General features: G+C 32.5%; 1 protein-coding gene across 1 annotated transcript in view; it reads left to right on the plus strand.

Annotated features, from left to right (window-relative positions):
• The window catches only part of CA8 (carbonic anhydrase 8), a 156,343-nt gene that overhangs the window by 91,671 nt on the left and 44,101 nt on the right, over nucleotides 1–20,571 (plus strand). Inside the window, exon 8 of the mRNA XM_051970151.1 lies at nucleotides 9,825–9,994. Within this exon, the coding sequence (XP_051826111.1) occupies nucleotides 9,825–9,959 (135 nt within the window). The 3' untranslated portion in view covers nucleotides 9,960–9,994. The remainder of the gene's footprint in view (nucleotides 1–9,824; nucleotides 9,995–20,571) is intronic.

A 20,571-nucleotide genomic window follows, 5' to 3' on the forward strand; every position in this document is an offset into this window, starting at 1 on the left:
TAGGAGAAATAGCTATTTTAGGCACCATTCTATAGTAACACTTTCATGGGCTGCTTAGAATGGTTAATTTCACTGTCAAGATGGACATACTTCTATATTTTATGTATAAGCAGACCAAAAGGGTCCCTAAGGGAACTGCACTCTTCCAGAGAACAGATGCAGAACTTTCCAATAAGAGTAGTGCTTTTTTCCCTTTTTTGAGAATATGGTTTTGTGAATGGATACAAGAAGTATTTAGGGAAAGGAAAGGCTGATTGTCTTTAGAACAATACACTCAGAAAAAAAAAAGATTAGATTAATATGGGGACAATTTATGTTCAGTGGTTGCCAATCTCAACCACTTAGTCTCTTGGATAATTCCTGTTATACTTGGATAGATACAAATTAGTAGGACATCAAAAGAGAGGTTCCTAATTTCTTAGGAACAAAAACACAGGTCACATATTCCTGTAGCCAGTCCAAAGTGGATACATCCGAAAGTAGATACAAAAACACAAAATAGTGACATCTGCCACACACCTACAGCAGAGATTTCTTAAGTCCGTATCATTCTCCATGAATGTTGCTTCTACAAAACTTTGTGGAATTTTACTATGTATCTACAAGATATATAGTGTAACTGGAAGGAAATCTTACAAGTAGTGTGTTAGTGTGTGCATCAGAAAAGGTCTTACAAAGAAGGTAGGTTTTGAGCTGTCTCATGAAGGAAGGCAAGGGAGATAGGAAACAAAACTGAAGGGGGAGATCATTCATCTTTGTATGGTGGAAAGGCTAGAGGAAAGGCATGGAGTCCGGAAATGGATTATTACATTCAAGGAACAGCAAGGAGGCCATTGTTGCATGTTACTAAGAAGATTGTTAAGCTAGGAAGGAGACAGAATATAAAGGGCTTTAAAAGCCAGAAGGCTTTAGATTTAATCCCCTGGAGATAATAGGGAGATGCTGGAATTCGTTAAGTGGAGGGCTGACCTGTGCTTTAGGAAGATCACTTTGACAGATGAATGGAAGATGTACTTGTGCTAGGGAGACCAACCAAAAGACTCAGAAATGATGTCAAGAGGGCTTGTGCCAGGGTGGTGGCTGTTTGAGTGGAAAGATGTTGTAAATGCAGAAATATCAAGACTTGATGACAGGTGGCTGTGTCAGTTCAGTGTGTCAGTGCACAGACAGGAAAAATAGCTGATTAAGGGATAAGATAAGAGACAGAGGATTTATGAGATAGACAATACCTAGTATGCAAGAAAATTGCAGTTGGTTTTTCATAATAGCAGTGTAAGGGAGAAGAAATGATACAATAGGTAGTAGCTTCCACCTTGATCTTCTCAGATGATTGACCATACACTCTGGTACAGGTTGATTATTGCCATTAGTGAACATTGTATGGAAAGTGCTTTCACAACAGTTAATTTTTGACTTTATGCTTTTGCTCCTACTATTTATCTCATCTCTGTTCTAATCTTAATATTATACTAGACTGGAGAGTTGCTTAAAGCATCTATGTAGTAGAGTGGATAGAGTGCCAGGCCTGGAATCAGTACCCTTATCTTTCTCAATTCAAATTTAATCTCAGACACTTACTAACTGTGTGACCCTGAGAAAGTCACTTAATTGTGCTTGCCTCAATTCCTCATCCATAAAATAACCCAAAGAAAAAATGAGTAACCACTCCAGTATCTCTACCAAGAAAACCCCAAAATGATCTCATAACTGAAAAACAACAGTAAGAAGGTTGCCTACAACAATGGTGTCAAAATCATAGAAACTGATCTGCAAAAGCATGCATAAAGATCTCTGGAGGTCAAATATTGATTTTAAAATGTCATATAATAGCATTATCTACGTCCTATTGTATTTTATTTATTTTTGTTAAATATTTACTAATCATATTTTAATCTTGGAGTCCAAAAACCTGGATTGTGGAGTTATTTAACTTCCCCAAGCCTGAGTTCATTTGTAAAAGAGGAATAATAATATTGATATTGTATTGCCCTACTTGACAGGTTTATTATGAAGATTGTATGCTGTCATGGATTGGATAGCATTCTGAAATCAATTAAATTTTCTCTTTTAGAGAAAAATTTATTGTTGCCTATTATTTTTACATCATAATTATTTAATGACATACTGAATTCATCTATTAATGGTCTCTGGTAACAAAAAAAGATAATAAAATAAAACCACAGTGGTCATATCTGACACTAAAAATTATTTTCTATACTTATTGAGCTCTACTCTCCTGCCTCACTATTGATGTTTTATCATCTGTGCTTTGGAACTGAAATTGATCTTTTTAATCAATCAAAGTTTGTCTTTTGATATAACTTGTGCAGGTTTAATTGAGTGACATAGTAAAAGAAAACAAAAAAGTACTATATTTTGAGTCAGATAATGTTGTTTTACTTACTGTTAGGTGCTAGGAATATAAAATCTTTGCAAATTTTAAATAATAATGCATATTTTATTTACCTCACAAAGTTATTTAGAGAAAAATACTTTGTGAACTTTAAAACTTTGTAGAAATGTAAGTTATTGTTTTTAATGCTGCTATAGATATATAAAGGGGTATAGTTTGGATAGCATATGGATCCATATTGGTCATATGAAACCCCATAACTTGTACTAATATATGAATTAAACCATAACCCCACAAAATAACATCCTGATTCAGTAATACAACCCATGTTATCCTCTAATTTTCTTTTTCTTTTTCATAGTCACTACAGACATGTAGCTACCTTTTTGGATAGACACAAGTAAATATATGGCTGCTAATATATTTTAGGTAGGAATAAAAACCTTGTTCTCACTTGCTTAGCATTTTTCTTGAGGCAGGGAATTCGATGAAGAAGCCAAATGTCTTGGCTCTGTAGCCACAATGGATTTCAGTTTATGGCAAGTCACTATGATTTAATTTGATGAGCTACAGAAGAGAAAATTTCCCATTTCATTTAGAATCTCATTAAAGGACTCCTTGGTATCATGACATTTTTAATATTAATGTGAAATTATATATAAAGTATTATATATACATGAGATATTGTATTTTGTTGTCATGCTATTCAGTGATATAATAAAATAACTAAGGGCCAGATTTATGTCATTATGGATTTGGCTTTTACTGACTTCAGAGAAATGAGACCATTGGCAAACTCTATCCCTAAAGCACTAAATAATGCTTTTCTATTGCCAAGGACAAACTCTTTCTTCTCTTTGGCAGCCAAATCCAAAGAAATGTTTATTAGAAGTACTAATTTCAACTACTCATGTATATCGATGATTTCTAAGTTAGCTATAACCTCTCAGGATAAAGATTTAGGTGCTATTAACATACAGCTTCATGAAAACATCTGTTCAAAGTGTAGCAGTTGGGTTTTTTAAAGGGAAATAAAATGTTCATCTATATTAAGAAGAGAATTTAAGATAATCTACAAAATATTATAATGGCTGCATATAAATCAGCATATCCTTGACTTGAAGTCTTCATTCATTGCTTCTTAATATAATTTCAGTGGAGGCAGAACTAAAATATAAAGATCCAGAGGATAATAAAAACAATGGAGACATTGGCAGAAGATGAGATTCCATACAAGAAAAAATTGAGAAGACTACTATTATTTAATTTGGAGGGGAAAGAAAGGATGAGCAGAAGGAGAATTAATTGATGTATAAAATAACAAAAGGAATCAAGAATGATAAACAATGTTCCCAAGGAATCAGATGCACCTGATAAATTAAAAATTTGAATTGAGTAAAAGAAAATATTTTTCTTCATACATCATAGGGTTAACTTAGGTAACTACTGCTGCAGGATATTATTATGGTAAATAGTCAGCATATTCAGTTGCATTGTCTGCTGCAGGATATCATTAAGGGAAAGAGTCAGCATCTGTATTACCGAGGTTTAAAAAAAAAAAAAAGTTATTCATCATGATGCTTCTCTGTGGAAGCTGCAAAACAGCTTGATTTAAGAAGCAATTTTCTATTGTGCTGTACTATTGACAATTAAGTACATTAAAGAACGTTTACTTCTCCTGTAGAATCAAGAATTGATAGAATATGAAACTGTAAGTTCTTGTTTAGCTAAATTTTTTTATATTAATACTGGTTAAAATGCCATAGAAAAGGGAAAAAAGATTGGAAAGATTACTTGTTCTATATAGAATTTGAATGAGAATATAATTCTTTCTTTCCAAGTCATTTATGGTCATAACCATTAAATAACTTTAAGATGAAACAGTGGCCTAAACATTAGCAAGCTGAGATGAAAAACTGTTTTTCAGCAAGAATGTTGCCTGATTGGCAAATGAGATTCCAAGCGCAGAATATATTTTTCATCACATCTTTCTAAACATAAATTTTTTAGACAAGGCTTATCATTGTTAGTCTTTTTCTTTTTTCCCCTCTCTTTTCGTTTTCGTTTTCTTTTTTCTTTCTTTTTTTTTTTTTTTTTGCTCCTCTCATATATTTTTCTGTTCATCTCACATTTCAAATTCAATAATTTCCCTAATTTCTTCCTCTTCTTTCATCTCTCCTCACTTTCCATTCCATTCCATTAATGAATCAAGAGAATAGGACAGAGGAGAAAAACACATCTTAACATTCCCATGTTCTTGTGTGTGTATCCGTCAAAGTCTTAGAAACAGAAATTTGAGTTTTTGTCATTCCCCCTGATGACACCTTGTCCCCTTCAGACTTTAAGGTTGGAGTTTGGATGGGGTGGGAAACATATCCCAGATATCTGATGTGATACCAGAGTGGACTCTAGGTTTGATTGGCTCGTGAAATCTGGATATAACTAGCCTACATAGTTCAGATGCATTTTGTAGCCTCACAAATTTAGATGGCAACACTTTCCTACTTCACAGATATGATAGTTAGATATCACCAGTATAGGTGACATATGATGTCTTTTTGAAAAGGCTCGATCTCAGGATGGGTGAAGTATGATGTTTTTTCTATCAGGACAATTTTTTTTTTCTTTTTGGGGAGGCAACTGCAGTTAAGTGACTTGTCCAGGGTCATACAGCTAGTACATGTCAACTATCTGAGCTTAGATTTGATTTAAGGTTCTCCTGACTCCAGGGTTGGTAATTAACCTTTATGCTACATACCTGCCCTCTATCAAAATAACTCTCAAAGATCATACCAAGTGATTTGAGATCTTTAATACATATAAGTAGAGGAACTAAACAATGCCAAATGTAATCATGGATTTTAAAAGAAGAACTAGGGTGTAAAATTTGTGGAGTTGGGAACAGATAGCTGAGGTATTTATTTGGCTGGATACTGTCCCATTGCAGCATTAATATATATATTAAAATCATGTGTATTTTAGATAACTACATTTGATTCAAAAAAAGCAATTTCAGAAGTCATAGAGCTATTATTCTATCCTCTGGATCCAGATTGAGTAGAATAGAGTCCTATCTTCTCTTCCCAAAATCCTTGATGTAACTCTTAGATTTTTTAGCTTTGTTATCTTAGGCAAATAACATAATTTCTCTTAGGGCCAGGTTCCTTAATTTAAAAAATATGTTTTTGATTAGGCAATTTTTAAGGATCCTTCCAATTTCAGGTCTACGATCTACAACTTACCTATCCACCCACTTGAGAAGTGGCTTATCTAGTTGATTTGATAAACTGCAGAAAAGAAATAGCTGCATTATTGAGCATTGTATATATATCTATACCATGATGTCCATTAAAGTTACTTGCTGCCTGTCTTAAGGATATGGTTCATGCTATTTTCCACTGTATCATGATGTTGTAAATCATCAAAGGATGAGAAGGAAAAATATGTCACTAAAGGTACTTCAAGAAGGAGGATAGAATGAGAAGAAACATGTTTCTGTATTGACATATTTGGGGGGAATAGCAAGAAAGTACTGGGAATTTCTATTCTTCAGTTTCTAATAAGAATGCTATTTGATGGCACTGGACTGATGGGATAGAAAATCATCAGAAGTGGAGTATATAGTAGTAGGTAGAAAATTTATGTCTACTTTACACATACACACATATATACACAAACACATATGTGTATGTGCATGTGTAAAAATGAGTGTATCTAAAAATAACTTTATATATAAATTCAGAAGATTTGCAGTTCATCTTTAATTTATTAAAAAGCACATATAAGGAATAATAGAAGAGCATACTGAAAGAACATTTTGACTTTTCTCATTGGTAGAGCTTTTTAAAGATAAGAAAGATGAAACAAAAGCATTTTGATAGATTTCTCTTTTTCTATTTTTTCAAAATTTTGGTATGCCAAATAAAAGTGAAAACCATTCTTTAACTACTAGATGGCACATGTATGGATAAAAAGAAAAACCCCAGAAGCCAATTAAGACCAAATCTCAGCCACTTGCAAACTAGCTCTCTTCCACACATATACTGTAGGCAATTTTAAAAAGGAACTTTTATGAATTATCTGTTTTTTTTGGGTCAGTGAAGCATGGAACAAATATTTTATACCAATTAGCATGTAGTTTTTCATCTCTGTTACAGTGAGCTGCTGCCAGTCTAAGTACTACCTGTCAGAGCAGGAGCCTTTCTAATAGAGGGGTTGAATTTCTATCCTATTTTTGAATTTTAGTTAAAAAATTTTTTTAGGGGGGATGGAATAGAAAAGTCATATATACAAAGGCATGTGGCAGTAATGGTCTCCTGTATTACCCTGACATATTTTAGTGAAGACTTTTATCCTGACATATTGTTCTGTTCAATTATCACTATATCTTTTTTTTCCATTGCAGTAACATTCAGGAAACTAGAACTAGGATAACTCAGCATGCACTTGAAACCATTTGAAGTTGCTAAAGGATTTTGAGGGGTGGATATTTCAGAAAAATTGACATTTCATAAAGAGGCACCCCCCTCAATCTCTGTTGATGTTTGAAAGCCTTCAAAGTGTTGCTATGATCAGAGAGAAGGGTTTCTTGTGAAATAGTTCCTCCTAGACTACAGTGACTTGGGACTGTCGGTCTGTCGATTCAGTTCCTCTCTGGTAGAAGAGACTTGTTTCATAAAAACTGTCTGAAGCTGAGTCCTGAAACTCAAAGGTTTATTTTGAATTTAGATTAAGAAAATATAAAATTAACTTGTTTTCAAAAGAAGCTTCAAAGCAAACCTTAAAACAGGCACTCCAAATGGAATATCTCTTGAAAAAACAAGATTCTAGTGTTCTATGTTTCATGTTTTTGACAATATTTATATTTCTTTCCAAGTTAAACTATGAGAACTCTGGTTTTCCTCAAAACCATCTGAATACTACTTATCAATCTCCTTTGCTAGGCTTTTGTGCTTATGTATAGGTGTCCCCCAAGGCTTTGTTCTGTGCTCTTTTCTCTTTATGTATTTTTTCACTCAGTGATCTCATCTCTTTTATGTACTACAGGTTAAGTTATCATCTCTGCCCAAATACTTTCCAGAGGTATTTCTTTCCTTAAATATTCCTAGGATACTTTGATCTCTTCTTTGACTTTTTCACTCACAATTTTCAATTATATTGTGTCTACTATATTCTCTTTCCAGGAAAATATAAACTCTGAGGTTAGAGACTCTTAGTTTTTGTCTCTGGAGCCTCAGTACTTTGCAAAGTGCATTGGGTGTTTGATAAGTGTGCCATTGTAGTAGTGGTGTTGTTCCTACACTGAGCTGAGGAGAGCTAGGTAATTTCTCCTTATTCCTCTTCTGACATCCCCTTCCCCACTTAGTGTGGATGGGATTACTTATTCCCAGTCATCCCTGTCATTCCCATTGAGTATTACTCTTTCTCTAGTCACTTTATTTCATCGCCTTTGAGAAAAAATGGTTTTCCTGTAGGATCCTTGAATGTGGTAATTCTACTATCACAGATTATGAAATTGGATTGATATAGTACTTATGATAAATCTGTTTGATTGCACATCATTCGAATCCTTCCAGTTTCATCAATAAACATTCTGGGGAGAGGTTGGCTTAGTTTTTATCTTATCTTAACTAACTTTCTGCAGATCTTTTTTTCTTTCCATTTCTTCTTGGAGTTGGTTGATGACATTTTGTAATCATTTGCAAAATTGTTCAATAACAATTTATGTCTACATTTTTATTTTAAGTTTGTGTTTGTCTATTTTGGTAATAATGATAACTTCACATTAACATAGCATTATTCTCTCAACAGCTCTATGACAAAGATAGTGTGTATTTTGTCACCCTCATTATAGAGAAAGAGATTGAGATTCACACAGATTAATTAGATTTCTCATGATATATAGCAAGGAAATATTGAGGGTAAAGTTGAAACTCTGATCTTCTAACTCAAATTCATTGTTTCATCTGCTGTAACATGCTACTTTTACAAAAGTTAAAAATATATGCTTTAAGATTTGTGAAGCATTTTACATATTTTATCTCATTTAATCCCCATGACAAACCTGTCTTGTCTTTCTACTTAACAAGGTAATTTGGAAGCCCAGTAGTCTCTAGGCTTTTCATTGTGGTAACTTTTATATTATTATAAGAAATTATGATAATCAGATTCATTAGCTTTATCTAGTTGTAATTTTTAAAGCAAAAACTTCAGTAGATGATTTTAATTATTATAATTATAATTACATAGAGTGTTTTCTCATATTTATTCTTTCTTCTAATTTGGTGTAGACTTTTTAACTTATGTTTTAACATCACCAATCAATTAGTTGACATAACTTTGAAATTACCCTGGCATATGTCCTCTGTTAGCTTTTAACTGATTAATTTTTAGTCTCTCTTTGCCTCTGTCTCTTTTATCTACCTATGTATTTATCTATTTCTTATCTCTGTAGTGACTTTGTTTGAGGCTTGCAGTTTCTAAGCATATTGGTTATTAGGTGATGAATTCTTTGGACAGATTACATTATTTAATGCTTGGAAAAATATTAGAATTGGGCACATCTATAAATCAAGTCACCAGATTCTCATGATGCTACTTTACAAGACAGTGTCCAAGAGAAGAAGCTACTAGTTTTCTCCTATATTTTCACTCTAAGTCTGTGCCCACAAAATTGCAGAGTTCAATGGGAAAAATAAGTTATATGTTTTTGACCCTGTGAAAAGAAAATAATTATTTTCCAAATTTTCCCTTTAAAAGCTATATCTGATCTCAGAAGTATAACCAATTTATTAGACAAATTTAATTGGTTTTAAATTAGATTTATATCACATGAATGTTTTTGATCAAAAATGCTAGAGATATTAAAAATATTTTTGATATATGACCTTTGAGGATTATAGAAGCCATGTGAAAAATCCTAGATGTTAATTGATGAAGAAAAGATTTTTCTTTATATAAAATAGTATAATTATTAAATATTGAAGTAAATACATTAATATCTTTTCATTAATTAAAGTTTTTCCATTAGACATATAGATGTTAAATTTAAATTTTCATTTTATCTATTAATATAAAATGGAGAAATTCTTATTCTTGTTACAATATAGTTATTAAACTTATCTAATGAGTTGGGGAAATAGGAAAAATCTTATGTCCTTAATAATATAGTAGGTGTCATTAAAGCTATTGTTAAGTAAGGCACAGAGAGAAGCTAGGGATGTTTAAAGACTGAGGACTTTGTTATTTGTGTTCACATTATCTTTATTCTGCTAATAGATATATGCTTTGTTCCCCTTGTACGTATTCTTAGATGGGAAGTAATAGGCTAATTTGGGGCCAGTAAGGATAAATAGGATATTTTCTTTTTTTAAATCTGTTAAAATAATGTTTCTTTAAAAGCCTTTATAAATCCTGGATTTATTTCATTTTATATGACTTATTAATTGATTTTGTCTGTTTTTATTTTTAGATTGAGGAATTTCGAAGACTGAGGACCCATGTTAAAGGTGCAGAACTCTTAGAGGGCTGTGATGGAATTTTAGGAGACAACTTTAGACCCACTCAGCCACTTAGTGACAGAGTAATCCGAGCTGCATTCCAATAGCCAAAGAGACCAAGAATGAATTAATCTTCATCCAGGTATGGCATCATTAAAGAAAATGAAGCATGTAATAATGTAAGTTACTCATGGTAATCAATATAATTTAGCAGTTAAATAAATGTATTTCATTTTGACAAAACTTGTGACATTTTAGAGCCTTGTTAATTACAACAGTCCTGAGTTTATTTTAATATTTTCTGTATTGGGAAAAAACATAGTCTTTATCTTTTCCTTTCTTTGAATTCTCTCTCTTATAAACATATGTGTGCACATACACACTACATATATATATATATATATATATATATATATATATATATATATATATATATATATGTTTTTTTTTCTTTGATGGTTAATGGTACTGGTGATGGTATATTTAAGTATGCAAGACAACAATAATGGGGAATGATTCCTTGATCATTTATTATAATTACACTGAAGTTACAGTATTTATCATGCAAAGAATAAGAAGTATAAATAAAAAAGAACAAAAGAAGCATTATTAATGGATAATAGCAAATGAATGTAGTCTGAAAGTTTGAATTTTCACTCTCATTCTCTAAGTAAGTGATGGCCAGTGTGTTTATGGGGGTTCTAGATGACTAGGGACAACTATAATTAGTATCTTCTGTTGGGGTCAATATAGTGCCTCTAATTGCTGCTTATAATTTGGAAAAATAGACATATAAATTAGGAAAGTGTTTCTTGATTTGTCCAACAGTCTATTCAGAAGTATTTATTATCTATATGCATTGAGTACTTCACTACATATGGTAGAAATTGAATTAGATCGCTGTGAACATCTTCCTTTCTTCTTCTCATTCACCAAACCCATGTCTTTCCATACTTAAATCTCCACTAGACCCTATCATCCTCTCAAGCAGTTGTGCTACATCTCCCCTTATTTTCTGAGTCACACTCTATAAAAGATGTGGCTATATTGGTATATTGGCCAATTCTACTTTCTTTCCTTTTGCTCACTGCTCAACTGTCTTCCGGATTTGGATACCCCATAGAAGATGTTCTCTTCAAAGACATCAGCTGAAGGCCACTAAGTGGCATGGTGAATAAACTGATAAACCATAAAAGCTTCTTTTCTGGGCCAAATATATTAATCTTGGTCAGCCTCTATTTCCTCACTTGTAAAAAAGGAATAATAATAACTTCTACCTCTTAAGATAGTTGTGGGGTTTGAGTGAGATTTGCATAAAGTTTTTGCAACCCTTAAATCAATTTGTAAATTTTAATGATTAGTATTATATCAATTATCTTTTTAGTTTCCAAATCTAATGATCTTTTCTTAGCCTTAATCCTTCCTGAATTATGGGCTGCATTTGATTCTGGAGACTCTTTCTTGTCAGAATTTTTACTATAATATGTCTCCTACTCAGAGTCTTCTTGGATGGTGAAAAGAATAGGATGCTGAACTTGGAGTCAGGAAAATCTGAGTTAAAATTTAACATCAGATACTTGCTAGGTCTATGAATCTGCCCCAGTTACCTCATCTGTAAAAGGAGGATAATAATAGCATCTATCTCCCAGGGCTATTATGAAGATCAAATTAGAAAATAATTGAAAAGCACTTAGCACAGTGTCTGATGCTATATCAATATTAACTATTATTATTACTACTATTATCATTAGTTTGACCTCTCTTTTTCATTGTCTTTTACTAGCTTATCATCCTAACATGGTTGTTTCCCAAGTTTCTTTTTGAAGTTTTTTATTTTTCCTCTACATTTTCTGTCATAAAGATATAAATATTACTGAAACAACTGAATAATAAAAACAAAAACAAAAATGTGTATAATATGCTGTGTATATTTTTATACCTATTTGTCTCTTCCATTTTAATAAAAGCTCCTTGTTAGTAGAAATTGTTTCATTTTTTGAATTCATAGCCTTTACATTTAGCATAGTCTCTATAGTTGCTTAATAAATACATATTGATTGATTGATATATAGAATTCTGATTCTTGAATAGTTTATGCTCTAAAACAGCACATATGAAAGATGAACAAATAAAGTAGTCAATAAAAATGAAATTTAACTGGAAAATTGCCTTCCTGTAGGTGTATAGAGTTGTAATAATGATTAATAATAATTCACATATGCAAAGCAATTTTAGAGAACTTTTCTTAAAACAACCCCATGATGTAAATGGTATGAGCTTTTTTTCCTTTTTCACAGATGAGGAAACTGAGACTTATGGAGAGATGACTTATTCATAGTCACGTAACTAGTAGATATTAGAACTGGTATATAGAGCCAACTTTTAACCCCGATTAACTGTTTTCTCTTTTTTTCCATTTGAAAAACCTGCTACATAGATTGTGAACATTTTGATGCACTGAGTGTGATTCTGGAATTATTCCTTCATTATAACCAAAGACAGACTATTCCTAGGATGTAGACTTAGTGAGAGGCTTGGCCTTAGTTAGCCTCCCTAGCATTCCTGAGCAGTTATAACAGCTCTGTAGGGTTCACTTAAACTTCTTTGCTCCTTCTCTCATCTCATAGGGAAGTAGAAAAGATGACATAGTTATAAGGTGGTACGATCACTCCACTATAACACACTTATGTGTGAAGATCTTTTAAGAGTATTTTCCAAAAAGAAAAAAGAAAGAGTATTTCCCCCTATTTGAGAAGCTTGGTTCCTTTCTCTCTTTTTCAGAGACATCATGACATAGTGGCTCTGGAGCTGGGGGGCCTGAGTCCATGACCTTTACCTGTCATGCTTAATGTATGTCTAATTTTAGACAAATCATTTGACATCTCTTGATCTCCCTTGCCTCATCTGTTAGTTTAGATCATGGGTTCTTAAACTTTTTTTACTTGTGCCTCCTTTCACTCAAGAAATTTTTACATGACTCTGAGTATATAGGTATACAAACCAAACATTAACTGATAATAAATCATAGTTTCACAAGACCCACATTTAGTTACATGACCCCATTTGAACTTACAACCCACAGCTTAAGAAGCTCTAAGGCTAGAGATTGTTTAAAAGAAGGTACCTTATAGCTACTTTCATATTTCAAATTATTGATAAAGCCACTGATCTTCACAAGTGAAAAAACTCTCTAATAATTTCTTAGATAATAAAGACAAAGTTATCTTACAAATTTACTTCTTACTATACTTCCTTTGATCTCTTTTAATTAATATTCTGGCTAACAAAGTTTACTTTTTATTTCATCTAGTGGTAAGAATGAGGAAAAAAAGAAACAGAAGTTTCTTTGGATGATTACAGAGATTAGAGGATCTAGTGAGAATTTTTAGGAATGAGAAAGATTTGGGCATGTTTGTAGATAATAGGGAAAGAACTTGCAGATAGGGATGAGTGAAGATTAAATATAAGTAGGATATTGGGAGCAATTTGCTGGAAATAATGGAGAAGATGGGATTAATGTTATGGTACTTGAGATCAGCCTTGGAATGGAGAAGGCTTATCTTTTCTTTAAAAATTTCAGTAAATGGGGGATAATGTCAGGAAAATATGAGATCAGAAGAGGAAAAAAGGAAGCTTGAAGTGAATGATTTTATTATTTTTGTTGTTATTTTTGCTTAAGCATGAAAAGAGGCCTTCAGCTGAGAGTGGAGGAGAAGGAATGTATTGGAGATTTTAGAAGTGGACATTTGGAATAGTCTCTGTGATGAATGGGATAAGGAATCCATTAGATAGTAGAAGAATTATTGTAATCACAGTCAAATTGTAATTGAGTAACAAATTTGTAGAAGACCCTTAGCATAATTTCATTTTTTAAAGCTTTTTATTTTCAATTATCAATAATTTTCAACGTTCGCCCTTGCAAAACCTTGTGTTTAAATTTTCCTTCTCCCTTCCCCCCACTCTTCCCCCTAGATAGCAAGTAATCTAAAATGTTGAACATGTACAATTTTTCTATACATATTTTTACAATTATCATGCTGCACAAGAAAAATTAGATTAAAAAGGAAAAAAAAATGAGAAAGAAAACAAAACACAAGCAAACAACAACAAGAAATGAAAATTTTAAGTTGTGATCCACATTCAGTTCCCACAGTTATCTCTCTGGGTGCAGATGGCTCTCTCCATCATAAGATCATTGGAACTGGCCTGAATCATCTTGCTATTGAAAAGACCCATGTCTATCAAAATTGATCATCATAATTTTGTTGTTGCTGTGTATAATGCTCTCTTGGTTCTACTCACTCCACTTGGTATCAATTCATGAGTATCTTTCCATCATCTTGCTGATTGTTTCTTATAGAACAGTAATAAACATTCATATACTATAACATATTCAGTCATTCTCCAACTGATGGGCATCCATTCAGTTTCCAGTTTCTTGCCGCCACAAAAAGGGCTGCTACATTTTTGCACAATTTCATGCCAATCTCTTATTTCCAATCAAGAGTGTGTGAGTGCACACTCTTGTGAAGGAGTTAATTTTGTGAGTAAAGACGACTTCTTCTGGTGGGTAGATGTAGATTATTTCAATACCTAAAATTTTTAATTGGAATGCGCAGAATACACTGAAAATGGTAAAGCAGATTATATAGAATCAAGGTACCATTTTATCTACAAATATTCAATGAAATAACTTATCAATTCACCAAAGGCTTTCTATGACCTTTTAAAATATATATATATATATATTTGGATGCCAAAATAATATTCAGATTGGGAGGTGGTAGTAGTGGGGTGTTCCATACTCATTGATCCTGAGGGACCTATTTGTTGATCCAATAAGAACCAGAGGGGTCTTTTGTCTTCTGAGTGCATATGTCCATTTCATAACAAATAATTTCTTAAGACATATAAATAAATGACATTTATTCACTTTTAGTGATTTAAGTAAACCCAGGAAACTAAAAGTTAAAGAAGCCCTGGTTGGGTTTTTTCCCTATTTTCTAACCAAGGAATGCAAAAAAGAAAAATTAATTTGGGGAGTAGACAGCTCACTAAGAATTCAATGTCCGAAAATAGGATTAGTATTTCTGGATCATCGCTTTAATAAAAGATTGATAGACTACTGGAAATGTCTATCAATAGAAATGGAAAAGTCTGGTTAGAAAGTATTTTTCACATATCTTTAATCCAAATTCAATCCCAGTGGTTTTAACTTAAAAAGAACAAGGGAGGAAGACCTCCTTTGTATATTACTTAAAGTAGGTATCAGAGGGCATAAAAATTCACAGAAGATAAAAACCCCCAAAAGAATCAATAATAAAAATTTAAAGACTTAAGTGTCTAAGCAGAAATACTCAAAGTTAAGGTAATATACGGAAAATGTTGTTAGATGTTCTAACACGAGAAGGCAAATTTGACCTCATAGGCATCATTGAGACTTGGTGAGATGATTTGATGAGATGAATTGATGATAGAACCATGACCTTGCATTTATAATAACTTATTAAAAAGATATAGTATTAAAAAAGAGGATTTGGGTAGTAGTAATTATAATCAGGTAAGGATATTGAAGATGCAGAAGGAGGAAGCATGATGGGCAGTATTTGGGTAAAGATCAAAAAGAGAGAAGTAGAAATGATTTTGTCCAAAAAAATGGAGGTAGTAGTATAATCACTCCATTCTAGAGTTTGTGATAAAGGAAAGGTGTGATGACCGTGTATTTAAAATCAGCCAGAGTCAGGAATCCAGGTTAAGGGAAAAATCTTCAATCTTTATTGAAGTGAAGAGGTGAAGAAGGATTGCGATAGCAACATGGGCAGGCAGGAAGCCAGTTAGCAGAGGGGGATTGGAGGTGAAATGTGGTCAGATAGCAATGAGAGCAGTTGTGTCAAGATGCCAGCCAGCAGTCTCTCTTTCCACTTTCCTTTCCATTCCCCTGCCTCCACCCACCAAAAACGTCATTTCCTATAAAATACATCAGGACTTGCACAAAGAGTGGGCGGGGGCCATTCTTTCTCCAAGCATATATATTAATAGAGTATGGTCCAATTACTATTTAGCCTCACGTGCTTGGGACCTCAGTGCATCAACTCAAGCCTCAGCCCATTACAGAAAGGAAAACTGGGTAGAGACTGACATAATCCTTAGATTTTGAGAAAACAGATGTCAAAGGAATTATAGGTAGGACCCTATTGTCTAAAATATTCTGGAGAATCCAGTTTGAGGAGTATTAGGAAATATTCAAGAATTGAAATTCCAAGTTCATAAAGGGAAACAAGACCAATGAAAATAACAAAAAATTGGCGTTTGTCTGAAGACACCAATGTGGCTGCACAGAGAGCACAACAATTGACATATTTAGAAAATAAATGTACAGAAGTCAATCTAAGTTACAGAAGATGCATATGAATCTGCTTTAGTCCTATAAAACTAGTGTTAACAATGTTAAAATTGAAATAAAGAAAGTTAAAGGCAACAAAAAAAAGGTTTTTTTTTTTTTTTTTAAGGGTAGGGAATATCTTTGCTTGGAGTAGATGGGATGATAATGAGGAAGCAGTACTCCATTCTTATTTCATTTTGTTTTTTTTATGTTTCCCTTGAAATGACAGAACAAAAATGACTAATAGAGTTTATAGTCAAGATAAGTAAGGAGATACTAAAAGAGTATTTGGTATTATTTGATAAATTTCAGTCCCTTGGCCCAGATGAACCATATCATTAGGTGGTTATGGTTGCTGAGCAAATGGCTATTTGCAAAATCAAGGAAAATGTAGAGGTGCCATCAAATTAGAGGTCAAGTGTTGTCCCAAAGAGGAAGAAGCCAGAGTACAAAGCCATAGACCAGTGGACTTGAATTCACTTCTTGAGAAAATTCAAGAAAACATCAATAAAGAGATTTTTTGGCAAATACCTGATAAGGGAATTAATGATGAAAAGGAACCAGCATGATTTCATCAAAAATATGTGGTATCACACTAATCTCATTCCTTTTGTTGACAGGATCATTAACTATCATTAATAGTTGAGAATATTGTTAAAGTAGATTTCATCAGCACTTCTGATAAAATATAATGTGCCTATAGAAGATGGAGAGGTAATATAATCAACAACAATGTAATACATTGAAGAACAAAAATTCAGTTAAAACCGAATGCATGGCATGAGGTCTCCAGTGAATGCTCCAGTGATCTGTGCTTTTAGATCCAAAAAAGATCTTATGGGCTAGAGTATTGGACTTAAATCATAATAATAAGAAATTCAATAAGGATAAATGCAAAGATTTACACTGGGGTACAGAAAGCAATCAACTCCATGGTTTTGAGAAGGGCCAATCTTGGCTAGACAACGGTTATTTTGAAAAGCTTCTGGACTATAAGCTCAGTATGAACAAGTAATGGGTATGACAGCTACATGAGCAAGTTTGGGCTACATTAAGAAGGAATAGGGAAGTGAAAATCCTAATGTAATTGGTTTTTTATCAGCATCAACACAAGTATTTTGTTATGCTCTGGGCCCTACAGTTTAAGGACTTACTTAAAGTGGAGAGTGTTTAAGGGTGGGCAACTAGAATAGTGAAGGGCCTTGAGTTTATGACACAGGCGGATTGAGATTAGTTGAGGGAACTTAGTGTATTTAGCTTGAAGAAAAGAAAATTCAGACTTGATAACTATGTTTAACTATTTGAAGGGGGGAAGGGATTAAACGTATTATGCTTGGTCTCAATAAGGAGAACTAGGAGATTGCATAGAGACATCTTTAGGGTCAGGAGAAAACAAACAAAACAACTAATAACCAATTTAGAACAGTCCAAAATTGGAATTAGTTACCTTATATGTGTCTCCCATTTTGGAGATATTCCAGGAAAGGCATGATGATCATTTTGTTGTTATTGGGAGGAATCTTTTATGTAGTATTGTAAATCCAATCCTCAACTTTTACATTCTTTGATACAGTAAAAAGATGGGCTTTTGTGATAGTGACTACCATGGATGGAGTCAATGAAATGGTTTCATGGTTTTTTAAATGCAACACAACTAATCTCTTATTCAATTCAGGACTCAGTCAGGCACAAGGTCCTTCTTTAGATCCTCTGAAAGACATGCATATTAATGGAAAATCTCAGTGGGCTGTTTGTTCAACTGTATATCATAATCAGGGCAATATTTCTGGGCAATATGATATTTTGATTGCATGAAAGTTTGAAATCTTTTTCAAATTTTCATGCAATCAATAAAATATCATGCCAAATAAGAGCATATATGAAATCTTTCAGTTAAGTATTCCTCCTATTGGGGGATTTTGAATATAGCATATTCCATGAAACTAGTGGTCCCATTAATAAGCATATATTGCCCTAGTTTTTGCCCCTTTTGACATTGTTACTCAGTTGATTATCGAACAAAGTTATTTCTGTGATTGTGCTGGTCATGGGCATATACTTAATGTGATTAGAATCGACAGGGCAAATAATCAACTGTCTCATGTGGTGGGTAACTCTCAGTGGTCATAAATTATATTTTTATAAAAAAATCTTACCTGAGGGTTTGGCTGCTATATAATCCTAGATCAGTAACCACTTCTTCCTAAACAGTATTAATTGTACTATCAGTTATACTAATTAAAAACAAAGATCATAGTAATATAGTGAATTGGAAACATTTATATATCAGTATGTTTCTTTTTTATTTTTATTTTTATTTTTTTTTATTTTATCTTATTTTTATTTATTTATTTATTTTCAGTATGTTTCACATATTTTAGATCATATGATCACATTGGATTTTAAGAATGATATAATTTTTTTTTACATTTAAAATTGTATATAATTTAGATTCTAATTCAATCTCGATATAGGGAGCAAAGTATTCTACTCTGCTGGCAGGGATTATTGAGATAGTAGTTTTCTCCTGGAATCCTTCAGAATAGTATGAATAAATCTCTATCCTATATATAATTTTAGGAGTCCTTTCTAAAGAAACTCAAATTCTCATTTCTTAGGCTTTTGTGATTACATACTTTGTTCCTTTAATCTTGCAATGTGTAATACAAATCTAGTCTTAGTTCTACATAAAAATTACTTTGGGAAATCAGACTCATGAATGTGTACTTTTTTATTTGATATTAAATAATGCCCTAAGGCAGGTAATTCAAATTTTTATTAAAGTGAAAAGATTTGACAGTATGACTTTGAATTTAAAGCATGAATGTTTCATTTAAGCATCTGGAACTCAAAAGGCAAAAAAAAAAAAATCATGCCAGTACTTGAAAAAAATGTTTAAATAATTAGATCTATTTTAACCATGCTTTACTCAAGGTAGCTTGCTGGTTCTTCTCTAAGATGACAGAATTTTACATGAAAAGTTTTGGACATCCTGGGGCTCTGATAACTGGGACTTTGCTGATTATTTCCATAAAGGATTTGTGGCTTTTTTTTTTTTTTTGTACCATGTATGCTATGAGAATCCTGGTTTTGTCTATTTGAAGGATTAGTTCTTAACTTAATCTAGTTGCTATAAATCCTCTGGTTCAGGTCTACCAGAATAGATCTTGGTGACTGATTTGAAGATGAATTTATTTCTTTCCCATCAAAATTTTTACTTATATCTGTCACCCTGGAATCCTGAAGTTTCTTATTGATCTTACAAGATGCACCTTTGATCACTTACTTGAAATTAGCCCATTTCCCCCCCAATTACCTTGACTTCACATTACTGATTCTTATGTTTGAATGCCTTAGAATAGAAAAAACAACTAAAATGTCTAAATTTATAGTTGCCTCTATCTCTGAAAGAAGGTGGATCTGGGATAAGATCTCTTTCTTTTTCTGAATTGAAGGTTATTGTTATCACTATTATTATTATTATTAATTTCTTTCTCACAGGGCAAAGCAAACTCAATAAAGTTAAATATTCTGGTTACCTAGTATATGTGGAAACAGTTTTTGTTTCCAAGTTTTGCATTTTCTTCAATTTTAAGTCATTAAAATACATTAATTTTTTTTAAAAGATCGTCATGACAGGCATTTAAGGGTCTTTATTTTTCATGAGAAGAATATTTCTTAATCCAGAAAAGGGAGAGCAATTAAACTATTAAAAAATGGGTACATCTCACATTAGTATTACTGAATGATCACCTGTGTCAGATCTGTCTTCATTTCTCCTTCTTGGTCCTTGAAGTCCTCCTTGACTGTGCTGAACCTTTCTCCATACGTGCTTTTGTAATTAACAATGTTGTTGTCTTCTTTTGCTTTACTAAAGCTATAGCCAGCATCAATTTCATATCAATTTTCTTTTATAACCCAGAAGGTTATAAGACAGAAAGGGATAAAATATTTCAGAAGGCCATAAGGAAAAAAGAGAAAAGGTCAAATTCTGAATGACCAAGTAGGTAAAAGCTATTATCCTTCCAGTATAAATGGAAAGGGTTATGCCTATAATTCCATTCATTGGTACTTGAACTCAACATACTTTCATAATTTAATATGATATATAGTATTAGAATGAAAATTGAAAGCTATATGGATCTATATGTCCTGTATTTACTGGATCTTATTGAATATTATTCAAAGTGGAATCAACTTACTTATCATAAATATCTGAAAGTATCTTTAGAAACATGATATAATTTGAAAGTTCTCATAATATCTCTATTAGGTTGAAATAATGGATATTTTTCTCATTACTCACTAATAATATTTTTAAATGTTTTCAAGACCAT

This window comes from Antechinus flavipes, chromosome 1 (genome assembly GCF_016432865.1).
Source record: "Antechinus flavipes isolate AdamAnt ecotype Samford, QLD, Australia chromosome 1, AdamAnt_v2, whole genome shotgun sequence".
Taxonomy (NCBI): domain Eukaryota; kingdom Metazoa; phylum Chordata; class Mammalia; order Dasyuromorphia; family Dasyuridae; genus Antechinus; species Antechinus flavipes.